Raw genomic sequence first — 15863 nt, 5'->3', positions numbered from 1 at the left:
CTTTTGCAGCAATGGTATATATGGCGTGCTTTAGCTCTCTTTTCACAAGCTGTACTTTTGGCATTTTCTTTGTCGTCTGATAGAATGATGATGGGAATGAGAGGATGGCAGGGGATGCAACCAAGAAACTTGTAATATAGCGGGACCATTTGGATAACGGACAGTTATAGATAGTATGTCGCTCAGACGTATAGTCATAATAGGTCTGTACTGTACTCAGTTCAATAAGCCTGATTTGACACTGACTGGCATAACGCTCTGCTGCCAGGTGTAAATAGCAGGTGCAGCATGACAATTCCGTTACGGACATGCAGCGCACTTCACAAGACTACTAACATATGTAGTAAGGCTCCGATTATCCATCTGGCTGATGACCGGTATATAGAAGATGGCCACCTGTTGATTTGGAAGAAGAGAAGATTGAGAAGGAGAAAGGCAATGGAGACGCCAACTGATTGAAAATGGTTATTACTATTTTTTTGCAACTATGCTGACATCCCTGGCACCAATTAAGCTGCCTCGGACGCGTAAATCTTTTCGGCCTCGCTAATGGTCCTCATGTTCGCGCCGAGCTTATTCATGCTCTCAATGTACTCGTCATACGGATCCGAGTCAAACACGATACCGCCACCAGCTTGCAGATAAGCAATGCCATCTTTGACGAGCATCGTGCGGAGAGCGATGCAAGTATCCATACTCTGCTCATCGTATCCCCAGTGACCCACTGCGCCGGCGTAGACGCCACGGCGCTCCCCTTCAAGCTCTGAGATGAGTTGCATCGCCCGCACCTTTGGCGCGCCAGAGACAGTGCCGGCAGGGAACACGCTCCGGAACGCGTCAAAGCGCGTCTTGCCCGCGCGCAGCACACCAGACACCTGCGAGACAAGGTGCATGACGTGGCTGAAGCGCTCGACAACCATGAGTCGGTCGACGGTGGTTGTGCGGGGGTCGCAGACGCGGGTGATGTCATTGCGCGCGAGATCGACGAGCATGACGTGCTCGGCTCGGTCTTTGAGTGAGCTCTTGAGCTCGGTCGCAAGGCGGTCGTCCTCCTCGCGCGTCTTGCCGCGTGGCATGGTACCGGCAATAGGGTGCGTGATCATCCGGCCATTCTCAGACTTGACGAGCACCTCCGGGCTCGCGCCAACGATCTGGAACGTGATGTAGTCGATATAGAACATGTACGGCGACGGGTTCACCGTACGAAGATGCCGGTAGATATTGAACGGGTGCAACGAGGTCGACCGCGCTACGCGCTGCGACGGCACAGCTTGGAATATGTCCCCTGCGAAAATGTGCTCCTTCAGCTTCGTTACATGGCCCTCGTAGCCAGTCTGGCCGATGTTCGATTGGTATTCTTGGTTCGGCACAATTGGAGGCTGCTCTGGCATCTGCACGATTGGCGCGAAGAGTGAGCTAGCGACGCTTTCGATTTCCGTTCGCGCGCGTTCTAGCGCCGCCGACATGTTAAATTCGGCACCGGGGGACACGTGCATGTTTGTGATGATTTGCACGCGCTGGAACACATGATCAAACGCAACGATTGTATCATACAGCATCAGCACGCTCTCTGGAATATGTAAATTATCCGTCAGCTCGCGCGCAGTGGTGGGCTCAAAATATTTGATGCAGTCGTACGACACGTATCCAATCGCGCCGCCAGACAACGGCGGTAGCGCCGGCACTTTGAGGAGCGTATATTTTGCAAGCTCAGACTCGAGCTCAACCAAAGGATCCACATCCGGCCCGAATCCGTTTCCGGTCGCAATGACCTTTCGCGGACATGTTCCGATAAACGAATAACGCCCGATGGACTCGCCATTGTATGCGGACTCAAACAGGAACGAGTACGAGCCCTCCGCAGCCGCGGCCTTCAGCTTCAGGTACGCAACCGACGGTGTCAGCAGGTCTGACGGCACGAAGGCGTACACGGGAATCACGTTCGCATCGGGTTGTTTGGACAGCAACGTCGACAGCGTCTCCAGAGACGGTTGCAAGATGACCTGCGGGGTAGCGTTAGAAGGTCTAAACCACGCTCTGAGCACAAAGCAACACACCTTAGGTACCGACGAGATCGGCGTCGGGAGTGTTTGCGCAGGCATTGCTGGGACTGTGGATTGTGGTAACGGCGGGGTAGTGACTGGGGAACTCAACTCGCGCGCAGACATGAGCAATTCGTTTTCTGGGACATCGCCCAAAAACTCAATCTTCCTACAAACCCCCTGATGCAGACACATATAGTGGCTCACAAAAAAATTTAACATGAACAAACAAGTTACATACGAGGACAACTTTTTAAACATGCATATCTACTTGCTCTTCTCCGTATTCTTGTCACCACCTCGTCGGTCTCTTCTCTTGTTCTCCCGGTGGTCCTTCTCCTCCTGCTTCTCCGGGTTCTTGTTCAAAATGGTGTCCTGCACAGCGTAGTACTTAGTCGTGTTGCGTAGGAACCAGTCGCCGAACTTGCGGGCGATACGCGCCTCGGTGATGTTGATCAGGTCACCATCAATGGCAATGTCCAGATCAGACGCGTTGACAAGCTGGCCGTCCAGTAGCGGGCCCTCAGTCCACTTTATCTGCTGGCTTCTCTGCTTGAACACGGCGAGCGCAGACCGTAATTCCTCCGGGTCAAGCTCGGTGAATGTAGCAAGCTTCTCAATATTGAGCGACGTGTAAAGCTTCAGGTAACTGCGCAGAGTCGGCGCAAGCATTGACGCGCGCACATCCATCATGAACACCTTGAGGTGGTGTTGGAGCGGGTCAGCGATCGACGATGGGTCATCGTAGTCCGGTACAACAGGCGACATGAACTTGGGGCTCGCAAACGAAAACAGCTCCTCAAATACCGGGAGGGACTCCTCACCGCCGCGTTGCATGCGCGCAAGCTGCTCGCCGTTCTTCTCACGGAGGGTCGTGTGGATAGAATCGTCGAGACGTGTCGGGCACAGCGCGACGCAGATCGCGAGAAGAGAGTACATCTGGTCTGACCGCTTAGTGACTGAATCGTACTGCGCTGTGCGGTTCTGGAAAGACTTAGTGCGCGACATGTACAGCAAAATATACGAGAACGCCTTGATGGCATCTGAGTACCGACGGAGCATCATGTAGCAGAAGCCGACATAGTAATAAATCGTAAACTGCGCGCCAGCAACCCGCGAGTATTTGGTCTTTTTCGTGATATCAATATTCTCAATGGTCTGCAGTGCAAGTCTGAAGTCACCGAGCAACGTATGCACACGCAAGAGACCAATCAGTGAGAAATATCCGAATGACTTGTAGATGGACCGCGATCCTACCTCACCCGCGACTTCATCGGGATCCTTACCGTCCTTGACGGCTTGCAGCTGCTCCTTGATGCACGACTTCTGCACGAGAGAGTAGAGCACGTTTAGAACCGAGTAGGTGTCCCATGCCTGGGGCTGTGCTCGCAATTGCTGAATCTCTTCGTCGTTGTGGCCCTTCTTGACAGTTCGGCTACGATAGATCCAGAAGCTGTTGAACTGGTAGATGAACTCATCGATGATGTCCCACACCCATGTCTAGACGAGTCAGCAGCAAATCCTCAGCGTTCAGAGACAAGACACGTACCGTTGGCAGTTCGAGATCAGTGGGAGACTCTGGATCAAAAACAAAATTGAACCAGTCATAGTAGTTCGCAAAAGACGCAATTCTGTCACCAAGAGTAGGCTGCAGCTTCGCGTACAGGTGGCGGAAATAGAGCTCAGTGTAAAGCGTGAGGAAGGGCTGGTCACCGTCAACTAGCGGCGAGACAACGTCCTGTGGGTCGGGCCACGGTGCGCTCTTGTAGAACTTGTCCGTCAGACGGTTGAACGAATTCTCGTAGCATCCGTGAAGCTCATGTCCGTTGTTCTCCTTAAGGTTATGGCGAAAGTAGAGAATGAAGCTACGGACAGCGTCGGGGAGTTGAGCAGCCTGCAAATTATTAGCCTAAGCAATCAAGCCATCGCTTCTTGACACTGATAAGAGCACATACGGCCGCCTGCTGCTGTTGATGGAATTGTCGCTGAAAGGCCTGCTGCTGCTGAAGGAGCTGCTCCTCATCGTAGCTGAACAATGGGTTAGACACGAACAGGCAGAAAGCACAAGCCAAGCGAACATACTCTTCGTTCTCAATGAGATCTGTGGCCAGCGGCTCGTCGTCCTCAAAGTCGTAATCGCCGGTCTTCTGAATGAAATCGTCGTAGTCATATGTGATCTGGTCTGCGTCCATGGCTGCGAATGGAGTATGCTACAAGTGCACTTGGACGCGAAGTTTGAAAGACAAAATTACGAGCGCAAAAATTGTTGCGCGTGTTTGAGCCGGGTAACTTTTCACTTAGTATCGGCGCTACCATTAGTGGAGGTACAGCAGCGCAAGCTGGGTTGAGAGATTTCTAATTTCGCCAAATTCAAGTTCTTACAAATTCCTTATCTTAATTGGCAAATTGCCGTAGAGGAATCGTAGCTTGCTGCCATCAGCAGTGGTAGCCAGGGCAAGAGAGCTGTGATGCTCACACTGCCTCCGGGGATTGTACTACGCAGGCGTCATCACGATATCCGGCCCGACAGCTACATCCTCCGGGTCGTCGCCAGCCATGCAGAGAATATTTGCTCGAGCTGTATTCGGCTCTACTCGGATACGCACTCTACAGCCATTGCTGTCACTCTCGCGTCACATCTTGCGGTCGCCGATGTCGTCATCATGCGTTCGGCGTGCAAGCATCGACCCGAGCAAGCTCAATCCGGCCTTTCTCAAGCAGCTTGAGAGCATGGGTCTCACAGTTGACGAGTTCATTGCACAATACAAGGCAGAGCAGCGACTCAAGAATCTCACGACACTGAACTACGGGCTATCGGTTCTCATCGGCACACTCGCGTTGTCATACGCCTCCGTGCCATTCTACAGACTGCTGTGTCAAAAGACAGGATGGGGCGGTACGCCGATGACTGATTCAGATTTTGCTCCAGACCGCGTTATCCCTGTCAACTCCGACAGGAAGATCACGGTGTACTTTGCGTCGGACGTGTCGCGCACACTGCCATGGAGTTTCGAGCCACTGCAGAAATCTGTCACCGTCGCGCCTGGCGAGACCGCGCTGGCGTTCTTCAAGGCCAAGAGCAAGGCAAAGGAGGATATTGTCGGTGTTGCGACGTACAAGTATGTGTACTCGTCTATGGCTTGTGGTGGAATCGCGGTATTAACATTATACAGCGTGTCGCCGCAACAAATTGCGCCTTACTTCAACAAGATCCAGTGCTTCTGCTTCGAGCGTCAGTTCCAATTTTTTTAACGATAGATGGCGAGACCTGACCTTACTGTACAGAACAACAACTGCGGGCCGGTGAAGAGGTTGACATGCCAATTTTCTTTTTCATTGACCCAGATTTCGACTCAGATCCGCTGATGAAGGTAATCTATTCTCGCCTGTGTCTTTGCGGCACCGCATTTCTGACCTGTCCCTCTCAGAACATCCACGAAGTCACACTCAGCTACACTTTCTTCCGTAAGATTTCTCACGTCTCTCCTTGCTATTACATTATATCTAACGTGTATTAGGATCCAAGTCGGCGGCTGTTGGACCTGTTTTGGTACAAACCGACGCTAGACTACCACTTCCCGCCGAAATAGCGACTTCCAGCACGCAGACCTAGATCTTAGAGTACCTAGATCTCAGAGCCACACATGCACAAGCATCAAATGGTTTGGATTTGGATAACAAGCCATTTTGTATGTAGTTATGTAAATAGTTATGGTACAGCATTCTTTGTATATAGTCATCAGCCGAGGCGTTAATTGTCAGGCTCTTAGAACATCATGTCCACGTCGTCGTCATCTAGAGCTTTCATGATGATAGCCAGCTTTTCTTGCAGCACTCTGACTCCCTCCGTCACGATCTCATTAGGTGGTAGCTGTCCGATGGCCTCGATGTCAATGTAGAATCGTTCTGGCGTTGCGTTGTAGTCAAATGGGTCACCTTCCTTTGGCGGATCTTCCCATTCTGTATTTTTGCTTCGCGGCCATTCTTTCTTAATAGAAACCTCGTACCAGTAATCTGTGTGGCGCAGTTTGTTGTATGGATCGTACTCGAACTTGATGGCCGCAGTAGGCGACCACTTTGCATGCTCCTTGGCGATGCCCTGGTGATACCAATGTCAGCAGACTCAGGTAGATTACACCGACAAAGCGGCAAATACCTTCTTGGCTATGCATTTGAGCTTCAGCTCCTGGTTTTTTCGTAGCTTGCATATTAATATACCCTTTCCTTGGTCGTCTGTCTGCAGTCAGTCTTGTGCAGCTTGAGCCCTTGAACATTGTCTCACTAACCGCTGATCACTGGTTGCCCAATATCAGAATGATGTCGCTCGAATGTGAGATCTCGCGTATATACGTCCATGGTGGAATCGCTGCTGCAGCGTGCGTCAAGCGTAAGCGTGACCGAGCATTTCTCGCAATACTGATCGCAATCGCAGTCCTGTTGCGCGGGGGTGTACAGGTCAATACAGTCCAAAAGCATAGAAAGAAAGAGAAACGCACTCGAGTGAAAAGAAGGTCAGTTTCAACGCCGACGGAGTTAAGCGGAATGAGGCCGAGTCTGTGTGCGATGAACTCGTCGGCGAGAACGGAGGTGTTGATCTCGATTTCGACAAGGTCGATTGCTGCATCAAATTGTAAACCTTCGTCGCTTCCTTCACGAATATCAAAAAATATGAGCATACATATAGTAGGAATCTCTGCGAGAATAACGCGCCTCAACGAGTTTGCGAGACTGAGCAATAATGTTAGAGCGACAGCGTGGGGGGGGCGCCTAGAAGGGCTGCAACTACTTACGACAAATCGACATTTGATAGGACAAAGTCAACATTCTCCTTTGTAGCTTCGCGAATGGTAACTTGGGGGCCACGAGGGGCGTCGATACCGTCCATCGAGGGGTTTGCAAGAGGTCTGGAGCTGCTGTTGGTGCCTGCTGCCGTTCAAGGTAATTTCAGCCCGCGCTGCTTTCTGCGATGGGCGGTGGCCAAGCTGAAGCCGGGTAAAGTCCGAGTAATGTGTGCTATACTGGGTGGCAGATCGCTACACTTACGGCTGTAGAAGGGCCGTAAATTGTCCCCAGTTTTGAGTATGGAGATGATCTGCGATGAGCTGCTGACGACCTTCAAGGTGGTTTGTACCGACTAGCTTGTCAACACTAATTGTCTTGTACCGACAGCCTCAAATTAACTTCCGCCTCGGCGCCGAAAAAATCACGGCTCTGGGTGTCTATCCACGGTTCGGCCGCGTCCACATCAACCTCGTTTCCGTCACACCATGAGGCTGTCGCAGCTGCTACCGGTATCGCTGGCCGGATGTCTATGTGGCGTGCGCAACTTTGCAACAAGCAGCCCTGTGGCGCGCGAGTTCCGGCTAGTCGTATCTCGGCGAGTGCGCCAGGTTCCCGCACTCAAGACGAACTACTGGGTGAAGCAGCACCTCAAGACCGGACGGCGCATCAAGTACCCACCGTACCCCTATGGTGATGCGACAGTCTTCAAGCGGTCCAATCGTGGTCTTTTCGGCGGCAAGTTCCCGCAGTACGGTAACCTTGTCTCTGAGAAGCTCGAGAACAAGTCGCGGAGGCGGTGGCTCCCGAATGTCCTCCGCAAGACGCTCTATAGCGAGACGCTCAAGCGCGGATTCAAGCTCGATGTCGTCGCGAGCGTGCTGCGAACAATTCAGAAGGAGGGCGGACTTGATCAGTATTTGACCAAAGACAAGCCTGCGCGCATCAAGGAGCTGGGACCTCGGGGATGGAGATTGCGGTACGCGGTGCTGCTGAAGCAGCAGAAGCTGCGACCGAAGGATCTGTGATGACGGGGCAAGAATTCGAATTTATACTGTATATATATGAATGGCAAGACCTGTATTATCCGTCGTAGTGCTTACTATTGGAGTTTAGCGAACGCGGCTCTCGGAGAAGGAGGAGATAAACTAGATTAACTGTAAGAGAGACAAAGCGCGTTACGCGAACTCACAGCAAACTTCGTCACCTCTTCCCCCTGCTCACCCCCCAGACAGCCATCGCCTTCGTTCGCTTCATCAATTGCTGGTCTGTCTGTTGGTCTCGCAATGTCGTCTACTCCAGCGCCTCAGGAGCTGTCTGCAAAGCCAGTCAAGCATCATTACCCGTGAGTTGCTCCCTCCCATTTCGACGCCCAACTATGGAAGAGGAGCTTTACACTGACTGTTCTGCTCGATATAATACAGCTTTTGGTATGGAGGTTCGTAACGCACCAGTTGGCTGAATTGACTTTGTGCTCCTTTACTAATGTGTCCAAGGCTTTGCGAGTGTCGTCGCCGCAGTGTGTACCGTAAGTGCGAGCACTGCTTGAACCGCTCCTCTTGCAAGCTGACACAATACGCCCGCAATGACAGCACCCCCTCGACCTTGCAAAAGTTCGCATGCAGACTGCCGCTGAGCGCGGTAAGACTATGATGCAGACAATCGTGCATGTACATCAAGTGGAAGGTGTGTTCCGACGGTCGGCCAAACACTACAGTCTGCAATTGCTGACACGGCACGAATTAGGCTTCCTAGGTCTTTACAAGGGACTCAGCGCCAGTATGCTGCGGCAGGCGACTTATTCGACTACGCGGTTTGGCACATACGAGAAGCTGAAAGACTGGGCTGCTGGTGGCTCCGACGGTTCGTTTGCCGCAACTGTGCTCTGCCTGCGCTACGTCGACTGACCGACTGACTACTTGCCGCTATAACAGACACTCCACCATTTTACGTCATCCTTCCCCTGGCTATGGCCGCAGGCTGGTACGCTGCACTATGTTCACCGCCTACAGCTAAGCTCGTTCTCATTGACTGATGTAACGCAGGATTGGAGGTGCGGTCGGTAATCCCTCTGACATTGTAAACATTCGCATGCAGAACGACCTCGCTCTCGACCCCGAACATCGCCGCAACTATCGCAATGCCCTGGACGGTATATGGCGCATGGCTCGGGAAGAAGGCCCGCAGTCGCTGTTCCGAGGCCTATTTCCCAACACTACCCGTGGTGTGCTCATGACTGCGTCGCAGATGGTCTCGTACGACGAGTTCAAGGAGCTGCTTGTGAAAGTCGGTCTGGATGCGAAATCGATGACGACTCATTTTGGCGCTAGTATGCTTGCAGGACTGGTCGCGACCACGGTTTGCAGTCCTGTCGACGTTGTCAAGACTCGCGTCATGAACGCCAAAGACAAACACGTGCGTAACACATGCATATATAGTATTTCTGGATGTTACTGATCCTCGTGAAATAGCAGCCCGCATTTGTCATCTTGCGCGATGCCATCAAGCAAGAAGGTATTCTGTTTGCATTCCGGGGATGGCTACCATCGTTCATTCGACTTGGCCCACAGACTATCCTGACGTTTGTAAGTTACCTATATGTGGACCTATTGTTTCAAATTTTACTAACAATACGCAGATTGTTTTGGAGAGGCTGAAAGCATCTGGCATTGGCATGCACACGAAGTCGTAGTAGGCTGACAGCCAAGGGGCGAGAAAAAATAGCAGGGACGGGCTGCATGTAGGCGTTTGTACTTTTAATTTGTGTGTACATAACTGGCTCCCCATTTTTGTCTAGACTTTTGAATAGCAATGGTTTATATACGGAAGACGCGGCTTCTAGTGTACTCACTTTGTCGTGAACTGCGTCACCGAAGCTCCAAGATTGTCGTACTAAAGAGGCACACCGCGATAGAACGGCAAACTTCTGTCTCTTCAGATTTGATATGCCGGCTAACTCCTACGCTCACAATTAATGGCCATGACCTACAAACAATAGATCGTTCTCGGTTTTAAAGCCGCCCTAGGTGCTGCCAGACCTCCTACAGCATCATCCGCAGACATCAGAGTACAAACCACTCAACCGGCCGTAGAAGCACCGTTGGGACTTTGCTTGGGACTTCGACGCCTCCCAAATTTTTTTCTGCGCCGGCTCGACAACGACCAGGCTCGTGTGCGCTCACCGACTTTCGCCATTGCTCGATCTCGTCTTAGCTACTGTGCTTCGTCCGCACTCTGCCGTATTCTGCGTGCTCCAGTCCGTGTTGCCTTCGCGGCTTTCACTCATCAGGAAATGTTGTCGGCATCGGCACGCGCTGCCCGTAGTGCCACTACTACGCGTCTGGCGGCAGCGGCCTCGGCCCCCGGCGCTGCACTGTTGCCATGCCGCCGCGGACTCAAGACAATAACCTCGACACGCGCCATTTCAGGTCTATCCGAGGGCGCATCGCCGTCGGCCCCGCAACCGTCCCCGCCACCTCCACCGCCAAGCTATGGCTCTGCAACTGACGCGCCAGCTGTAAAAATCGACATGAGAAATTCCTTCGCGGGAAAGGTTATCATTCTCGACGATGTGCTTGGGATCAGCGACTCCACGGCTAATATTGCATCTCGCAACCAGTTTGTGCGCAATCGCGCGCATTTAGTGTCGCTTCTTGACGCACTCATTGCTGGCGGAAAGCTGGCGCGCGCGAGGAAAGTGCTTGACGAGGCGTACACCACTCTGGATGGAGACGAGTTTCTGCGTCTCCGAAACAACTACATCAAAGGACTTGCCGATGAAGAGCTCAGGGGTAGCGGAAGTCTTCAAGCGACGCTCACGTACTTCAAGGAATCGGAAAAGACTCTCGACAGGCTCACGTTCGATGCCGCGACTTTTGCAACACTGCTCAGTGCAGCCTGCAAGCTCCCTGACAAATTACGCGGTGATGTTCTGATTAAGCAACTCATAGATGATGTTATTTCGACTGGACGGAAACCAATTGAAGTTCTGTCGTTGGAGAGCATGTTCACTTTTACCGATGCGCGACGTATTGCTGCAGCGGCTACGCTTCCAGAAAGCGAGCTACCAGGGGCGTTCCAGGCAAAAACGGGATATCTTACTGAGCCCATCGCCTCTTTCGACAAGGACGACGACTGTAGTGGATCTCTCAGCGAGGCATTAGGTCGAGCACAGTCAGCGGCCCTCAAGTCGTCTCTCGCGCAGCTGCCCGAATCTGTGAACAAGCCTGGCTACGACACACTGAATCCGGTCGAATCAATTGGCATCAAGCTTCTTCGGTCGTCGTTACAAGGTGTTGCGGATGATTCAAAGCCGGTCTTACCGGTATATTCGTTCAACCCCGACAAGGGCGAGAACCCAGACGATGACGTATTTATCGACTTCGAGGAGCAGCTCCGACTATTACCTGAGAAGGAACAAAAGGCGTACCGAGACGCTTTTGAACTGTATAATCAGCAACGACAAGGTTTGCTAGAAACCCTGGCGCTTGAAACCGCCCGTGAGCGGTGGAAATATGATCACGACCAGATGATCGCCCGCGGTGATATGAGCGTGACCAACGTAAACGAGTATCTTTGGGAGTGGCACCAGGCAATGACCGAACAACTACAGGAAGAGTTCAAGCGCATCGAACAACTGATCAAGAGCGACATGGTGCTCCGCACTAAGGGAGGCAGCAGTAGCAAGACTACGGCAGACAAGCAGCGTATGCGATATGGTGCATTTCTCACACTCGTTCCTGCGGAGAAGTTGAGTGCAATCACAATTTTGGAGGTTATGAGGTTACATTCCACGGGCGGTCCTAGTCAGATGATGCGCACCGCACGCACGGTGCTAACAGTTGGCCGTGCCGTCGAGATGGAGTACAACTCTGAACAATTGCTGAAAGGTGATGCTGCCGAGCTGGGAATCCTGAAGCCTACAAAGGCGATCTTGCAGAATCCACAGGAGTTCTCACGCATGTTGTCGATTGCAAAGAAGCGAAATGAGGAACAGCAAGTCATTCGCACATGGAAACCAGAATGGCCGGATGACGTCAAGGCAGATATTGGCTCCACACTGGTCTCGATTCTTATGCACGTCGCGAAAGTCGCAGTTACGGCAACGGATCCCGTGACCGGGAAGGATGTTACAAGCATCGTACCTGCCATTACACATTCGTATCAATACTCGCAGGGATTGAAGCTTGGAGTGCTCAGAGTGCACAAGGATTTCGCAAGCAAGCTCTCGCATGACCCCGCTGGTGCGATGATCCACCCACAGCAGCTGCCAATGCTTATCAAGCCTCTCAAATGGGCCGGAGCGAATGTTGGTGGATATCTATACACATCAACACCGCTGATGAGAACCAAGAATTCTGTTGAACAAATGGCATATCTTAGAGAGGCGTGCCGCAGAAATGATCTCCAGAGTGTGTTCGAAGGTCTCGACGTTCTCGGATCTACGGCGTGGATCATCAACTCTAACGTGTTCCGAGTCGTCGCGAAGGTGTGGAACTCTGGCAAGGACTTTCTCGAAATTCCTGCCAAGATGAACCGCGAAAAGCTGGAATTCCCGCCCGAGCCGGAGAAGGACGCAGATCCTGCGGTGCGCCGCGATTGGGCACGCAAATGCAAAATGCTAATTCTGCAGGCGCGAACAAGCCACTCACAGCGATGTGACATCAACTACAAGCTGGAGATTGCTCGTGCGTTTATTGGCGAACGAATCTATTTTCCTCACAATCTCGATTTCCGAGGCCGCGCGTACGCGGTACCACCACATCTGAACCATCTAGGCAATGATATGTGTCGTGGATTGCTGATGTTTTGGGAAGGCAAGCCACTGGGAGAACGGGGATTGCAGTGGCTCAAGATCCATCTAGCGAACCTGTGCGGATTCGACAAAGCAGACTTCCAGGGACGTGTACAGTATGCGGAGGATCATTTGGAAGATATATTTGATTCTGCTGATCATCCGCTTGATGGTCGTGGATTCTGGATGACAGCCGCCGATCCATGGCAGGCGTTGGCGGTGTGTTTCGAGCTGACGGCGGCTCTGCGATCGCCGGATCCCACAGCATTCAGATCGCGACTAGCTGTACACCAGGACGGCACGTGTAACGGTCTTCAGCACTACGCCGCGCTTGGTGGTGACACTGAGGGTGCTCGACAGGTGAATCTTGAGCCGAGTGACAAACCGCAAGATATTTACACCTACGTGTCTGATCGCGTGAGCGCGATGGTGGCGAAGGATGCCGAGGCAGGACTTGAGATTGCGCAGGTTCTGAACGGCAAGATCAAGCGGAAGGTCGTGAAGCAGAGTGTCATGACAAACGTGTATGGTGTAACATATGTTGGCGCACGCGCGCAAATCATGAGTCAGCTGAAAGATCTGGAAGACGTTCCGGAGATCTATGTGTGGAAGGGCGCGTCGTACCTCGCAAAGCTCGTGTTTCACGTTGTACGAGATTTGTTTTCTGGTGCTCATTTGATTCAGGATTGGCTGGGAGAGTGTGCGCGGCGGATTTCAAAGTCACTACCGCCGAACTCAGCTGACGATCTCGAGAATACTAAGAGTATGACGGCTGTGATCTGGACGTCGCCGCTCGGTCTGCCGGTGGTGCAGCCGTATCGCGCGACGGTGCGAAAGCAGGTATCAACAAACCTGCAGACGGTGTACATTTCTGACCCGAACGAGTTGCATCCGGTTAACTCGCGCAAGCAGCAGGCGGCTTTCCCGCCCAACTTCATTCATTCGCTAGACGCGACGCACATGCTTCTGTCCGCGCTTGCATGCGGCCGGAACGGGCTGACGTTTGCTGCTGTGCATGACTCTTACTGGACACATGCGGCGGATGTTGATCGCATGAACGCAATTCTGCGTGACGCTTTCATTAAGCTGCATGAGGGTGACTTGGTGACGAAGCTGAAGCAGGAATTTGAACAGCGCTACAAGGGATACATGTACCCCGTGGAGATTTCGACCACGTGCGATGAGGCTAAGCAGATTCAGCGGTGGCGGCGAGCGAAACGCGCGGAGCTTAAGCGGGCTTTGACAGGGCGCGATGAGGTCGATATGGAGACAGAACGGCTGCATCTATTGAAGTCAGACGATCCGGAGAAGCGTGCGAAGGGTGCTGCAATGGTTACACCGTTGAGCATCATTGGAAACACGCCAATGGAGAGTCTGCGGCCACGTGAGGTCAAGCAGCAGGTGTCATCGAAGCGGTCAGAGTACATGTCGTCGGAGAACGAGTTTGAGAGGTTCACATCCGATGACATCATCCGGCAGACGCTTGGGGTTCCAAAGGATAGCTCTGCCGAACCCGTGGAGGAAGAGGCTGAGAATCTCGAAGCCGAGGACGACGAAAGTCATCTGTCTGAAGACGACGAAGACAGCACCGCAAAGCTTCTTGAGGAAGTGGAGGGCCAAGTTGGCGATGCGCCACTAGCGACTTACCACAGCAGCATCAAGCGGTACATGAAGGGCATGCCGATATACGTTCCGCTTACGTTTCCGGATGTGCCACCGAAGGGCGATTTTGATGTTCAGAAGCTGAAGAAGAGTCTATACTTTTTCTCGTAATTGCATTGCTCGGACGGAGGGTAGGGCGGTAATGGTGTTTTGTTTTGGACCACAAAAAACAGGTGCGGAGAAAAAAGAGCTTAAGTGTATCATAAAGAGGTTGATTAGAAGACTCACTTCTGTTTGTATATAGTGCCTTTTATAGAGCCGTAACTACTCAGTTCAAGGCTAGCTTTTGTTATAGATGAAAGCCGATTTTGGTAGGAGGGGGGCCGTGGGGGCACTGGCGATGTCAGTACGAGCCCCGCGCAAGACAGGGTCATTGCGCCACCGCCGACAATTCCGGAGCATCGCGGATCCTGGAGATTGTTGGCCGCAGACCGCAGTCTAGTTTCCCCTCCGTCCACAGCATCATCGTTTCTGTCGCTCGCTTCCCGCGTCGCCACTGCTCCCCTGACGGACAGCGCAACGACCCGCACGGCCCATTGTCTGACTCGCAGCACTCTTCCTTCAACCACCGTACCGCGACATTATTCAGCACAGTGTCATCATGGTGTCCTTAGTGCCAAGGGTGGGTTTTCCTGGCGTGATTGCAATTGTGTTGTTCAGCGCGTTGTGCTGACGGTTTACAGCAATATTTTATCGGGTTTCTCCCTCTTGCAGCGGGTGCAGAGCTGATTACGGTGTTTGGTGTCGTCAACAAGGCTAGCGGTATCTACGGTCTGCTGTCGATATTCACTGGTGAGTTGTGACGGAACGGGCTACTTTGTTATTGCGTGTAGTGCTGACGGCGCAACAGGCAAGTCCATTTCTGCCGCACAGTGGGTGCTCAACATTTTCTCTATCATCCTTCTTCCGTTCTTTCTGTATGCTCTGCACAGCGTGCGACGGCAAAATGCGCTGCCAGTCGTCGCGTATTCGTACGTGTTCTTCCTCGACATGCTCTCCAACATTGCATTCACTATCTACTTCTCCGTCGTGTGGTTCCGCGAGTTCGACAAGGCCGACGCGGAAGTCGACCCGTCCCACCAGATTGACGTCCCGGCCGAGCGCGGCGTGTCGATAACAATCATTGTGCTCGTCTTACTGTGCAAGATGTACTTCTGCATCGCCATTTTTGGTTTTGCGCGCTCCCTCGTGCGCAAGGCTGGCCTACGTGCGGACAACGGTGAAGGCCGTCTTCGTGCCTTACAATATGTCTTGCTAGGCGTCATCATGCCCAGGTTCTGGTCGCCAGCGCGCAGAGGTGTTGGCAATGGCAGTAGCAAGGGTCTTATGGTTGACGCGCTGGAGGAGGGTATTGAGATGTATTAAGGTGCGGATCGGTTGCTGTTACATGGCATTCGCCGCCTTGACGCGATGTCGTAACCAATGGGCCCCCGTGGGTACTACAATTATGCATGTGAAAGACAATTTGGTTTGCTAATTTGTGATGCTTGTTTTTGAAAGCTATTGTTAGACTAATATTCGGTTTATCGTGCACGCGCTATCTTAATGTTGTTTCATAGCATGCACAAGTCATGATGTTTCTTGTT

The 15863-nt window shown here is 52.4% G+C and overlaps 8 protein-coding genes across 8 annotated transcripts; 5 read left to right on the top strand and 3 right to left on the bottom strand.

Annotated features, from left to right (window-relative positions):
- Positions 1 to 509: 509 nt before the first annotated feature.
- Positions 510 to 2102, bottom strand: V1518DRAFT_428002 (ADC synthase; the record flags this gene model as incomplete). The annotated part of the gene is made up of 2 exons (XM_066906069.1): positions 510 to 2003; positions 2058 to 2102. 2 exons carry the CDS (start codon positions 2100 to 2102, stop codon positions 510 to 512), a joined length of 1539 nt encoding a protein of 512 aa, XP_066759255.1.
- Positions 2103 to 2176: 74 nt separating this feature from the next.
- V1518DRAFT_307397 (RNA polymerase I-associated factor PAF67-domain-containing protein) lies at positions 2177 to 4266 on the bottom strand. The gene is made up of 5 exons (XM_066901108.1): positions 4125 to 4266; positions 3998 to 4070; positions 3592 to 3936; positions 2656 to 3542; positions 2177 to 2586 (listed from the first exon to the last, which is right to left on the bottom strand). Exons 1-5 carry the CDS (start codon positions 4232 to 4234, stop codon positions 2310 to 2312), a joined length of 1692 nt encoding a protein of 563 aa, XP_066759254.1. The 5' UTR covers positions 4235 to 4266; the 3' UTR covers positions 2177 to 2309.
- A 301-nt stretch (positions 4267 to 4567) lies between these two features.
- Positions 4568 to 5843, top strand: V1518DRAFT_418403 (cytochrome c oxidase assembly protein CtaG/Cox11-domain-containing protein). The gene is made up of 5 exons (XM_066904531.1): positions 4568 to 5161; positions 5216 to 5274; positions 5328 to 5413; positions 5471 to 5507; positions 5561 to 5843. Exons 1-5 carry the CDS (start codon positions 4599 to 4601, stop codon positions 5653 to 5655), a joined length of 840 nt encoding a protein of 279 aa, XP_066759253.1. The 5' UTR covers positions 4568 to 4598; the 3' UTR covers positions 5656 to 5843.
- V1518DRAFT_418400 (DNA-directed RNA polymerase) lies at positions 5402 to 7070 on the bottom strand. The gene is made up of 6 exons (XM_066904530.1): positions 6833 to 7070; positions 6721 to 6770; positions 6539 to 6660; positions 6329 to 6476; positions 6199 to 6275; positions 5402 to 6141 (listed from the first exon to the last, which is right to left on the bottom strand). The coding sequence occupies exons 1-6, from the start codon at positions 6925 to 6927 to the stop codon at positions 5809 to 5811; spliced, it is 825 nt and encodes a 274-aa protein (XP_066759252.1). The 5' UTR covers positions 6928 to 7070; the 3' UTR covers positions 5402 to 5808.
- A 94-nt stretch (positions 7071 to 7164) lies between these two features.
- Positions 7165 to 8263, top strand: V1518DRAFT_307089 (mitochondrial 54S ribosomal protein bL28m). Its single transcript, XM_066901107.1, has one exon. It carries the CDS (start codon positions 7310 to 7312, stop codon positions 7847 to 7849), a length of 540 nt encoding a protein of 179 aa, XP_066759251.1. The 5' UTR covers positions 7165 to 7309; the 3' UTR covers positions 7850 to 8263.
- Positions 8200 to 9513, top strand: V1518DRAFT_438305 (mitochondrial carrier domain-containing protein; the record flags this gene model as incomplete). The annotated part of the gene is made up of 7 exons (XM_066906354.1): positions 8200 to 8259; positions 8414 to 8507; positions 8568 to 8684; positions 8756 to 8804; positions 8867 to 9236; positions 9293 to 9406; positions 9460 to 9513. The coding sequence occupies 7 exons, from the start codon at positions 8200 to 8202 to the stop codon at positions 9511 to 9513; spliced, it is 858 nt and encodes a 285-aa protein (XP_066759250.1).
- Positions 9514 to 9954: 441 nt separating this feature from the next.
- V1518DRAFT_306903 (uncharacterized protein) lies at positions 9955 to 14827 on the top strand. The gene has a single exon (XM_066901106.1). It carries the CDS (start codon positions 10114 to 10116, stop codon positions 14386 to 14388), a length of 4275 nt encoding a protein of 1424 aa, XP_066759249.1. The 5' UTR covers positions 9955 to 10113; the 3' UTR covers positions 14389 to 14827.
- Positions 14670 to 15834, top strand: V1518DRAFT_306890 (Inositolphosphorylceramide synthase subunit Kei1-domain-containing protein). Its single transcript, XM_066901105.1, has 4 exons — positions 14670 to 14899; positions 14961 to 15069; positions 15128 to 15713; positions 15778 to 15834. The coding sequence occupies exons 1-3, from the start codon at positions 14879 to 14881 to the stop codon at positions 15640 to 15642; spliced, it is 645 nt and encodes a 214-aa protein (XP_066759248.1). The 5' UTR covers positions 14670 to 14878; the 3' UTR covers positions 15643 to 15713; positions 15778 to 15834.
- The last annotated feature ends 29 nt before the right edge of the window (positions 15835 to 15863 follow it).

Source organism: Limtongia smithiae (assembly GCF_038497785.1).
Source record: "Limtongia smithiae strain NRRL Y-17922 unplaced genomic scaffold V1518scaffold_7, whole genome shotgun sequence".
Lineage (NCBI taxonomy): Eukaryota > Fungi > Ascomycota > Lipomycetes > Lipomycetales > Lipomycetaceae > Limtongia > Limtongia smithiae.
The sequence above is the reverse complement of the archived record's forward strand: the minus strand, read 5'-3'. Positions and strand labels throughout refer to the sequence as shown.

Coding starts and splice junctions, on each gene's coding strand:
- V1518DRAFT_307089 (XM_066901107.1), top strand. CDS start 7,310: ATGAGGCTGTCGCAGCTGCTACCGGTATCGCTGGCCGGATGTCTATGT.
- V1518DRAFT_307397 (XM_066901108.1), bottom strand. CDS start 4,234: ATGGACGCAGACCAGATCACATATGACTACGACGATTTCATTCAGAAG. Junction 3,937..3,997: donor ATCAACAGCAGCAGGCGGCC/GTATGTGCTCTT, acceptor AATAATTTGCAG/GCTGCTCAACTCCCCGACGC. Junction 3,543..3,591: donor CTGATCTCGAACTGCCAACG/GTACGTGTCTTG, acceptor TGACTCGTCTAG/ACATGGGTGTGGGACATCAT.
- V1518DRAFT_418403 (XM_066904531.1), top strand. CDS start 4,599: ATGCAGAGAATATTTGCTCGAGCTGTATTCGGCTCTACTCGGATACGC. Junction 5,275..5,327: donor CCAGTGCTTCTGCTTCGAGC/GTCAGTTCCAAT, acceptor CTTACTGTACAG/AACAACAACTGCGGGCCGGT. Junction 5,508..5,560: donor ACTCAGCTACACTTTCTTCC/GTAAGATTTCTC, acceptor AACGTGTATTAG/GATCCAAGTCGGCGGCTGTT.
- V1518DRAFT_418400 (XM_066904530.1), bottom strand. CDS start 6,927: ATGGACGGTATCGACGCCCCTCGTGGCCCCCAAGTTACCATTCGCGAA. Junction 6,477..6,538: donor CTGACCTTCTTTTCACTCGA/GTGCGTTTCTCT, acceptor CCCGCGCAACAG/GACTGCGATTGCGATCAGTA. Junction 6,142..6,198: donor TCAAATGCATAGCCAAGAAG/GTATTTGCCGCT, acceptor TGGTATCACCAG/GGCATCGCCAAGGAGCATGC.
- V1518DRAFT_306903 (XM_066901106.1), top strand. CDS start 10,114: ATGTTGTCGGCATCGGCACGCGCTGCCCGTAGTGCCACTACTACGCGT.
- V1518DRAFT_306890 (XM_066901105.1), top strand. CDS start 14,879: ATGGTGTCCTTAGTGCCAAGG. Junction 14,900..14,960: donor TGGTGTCCTTAGTGCCAAGG/GTGGGTTTTCCT, acceptor GACGGTTTACAG/CAATATTTTATCGGGTTTCT. Junction 15,070..15,127: donor TCTGCTGTCGATATTCACTG/GTGAGTTGTGAC, acceptor ACGGCGCAACAG/GCAAGTCCATTTCTGCCGCA.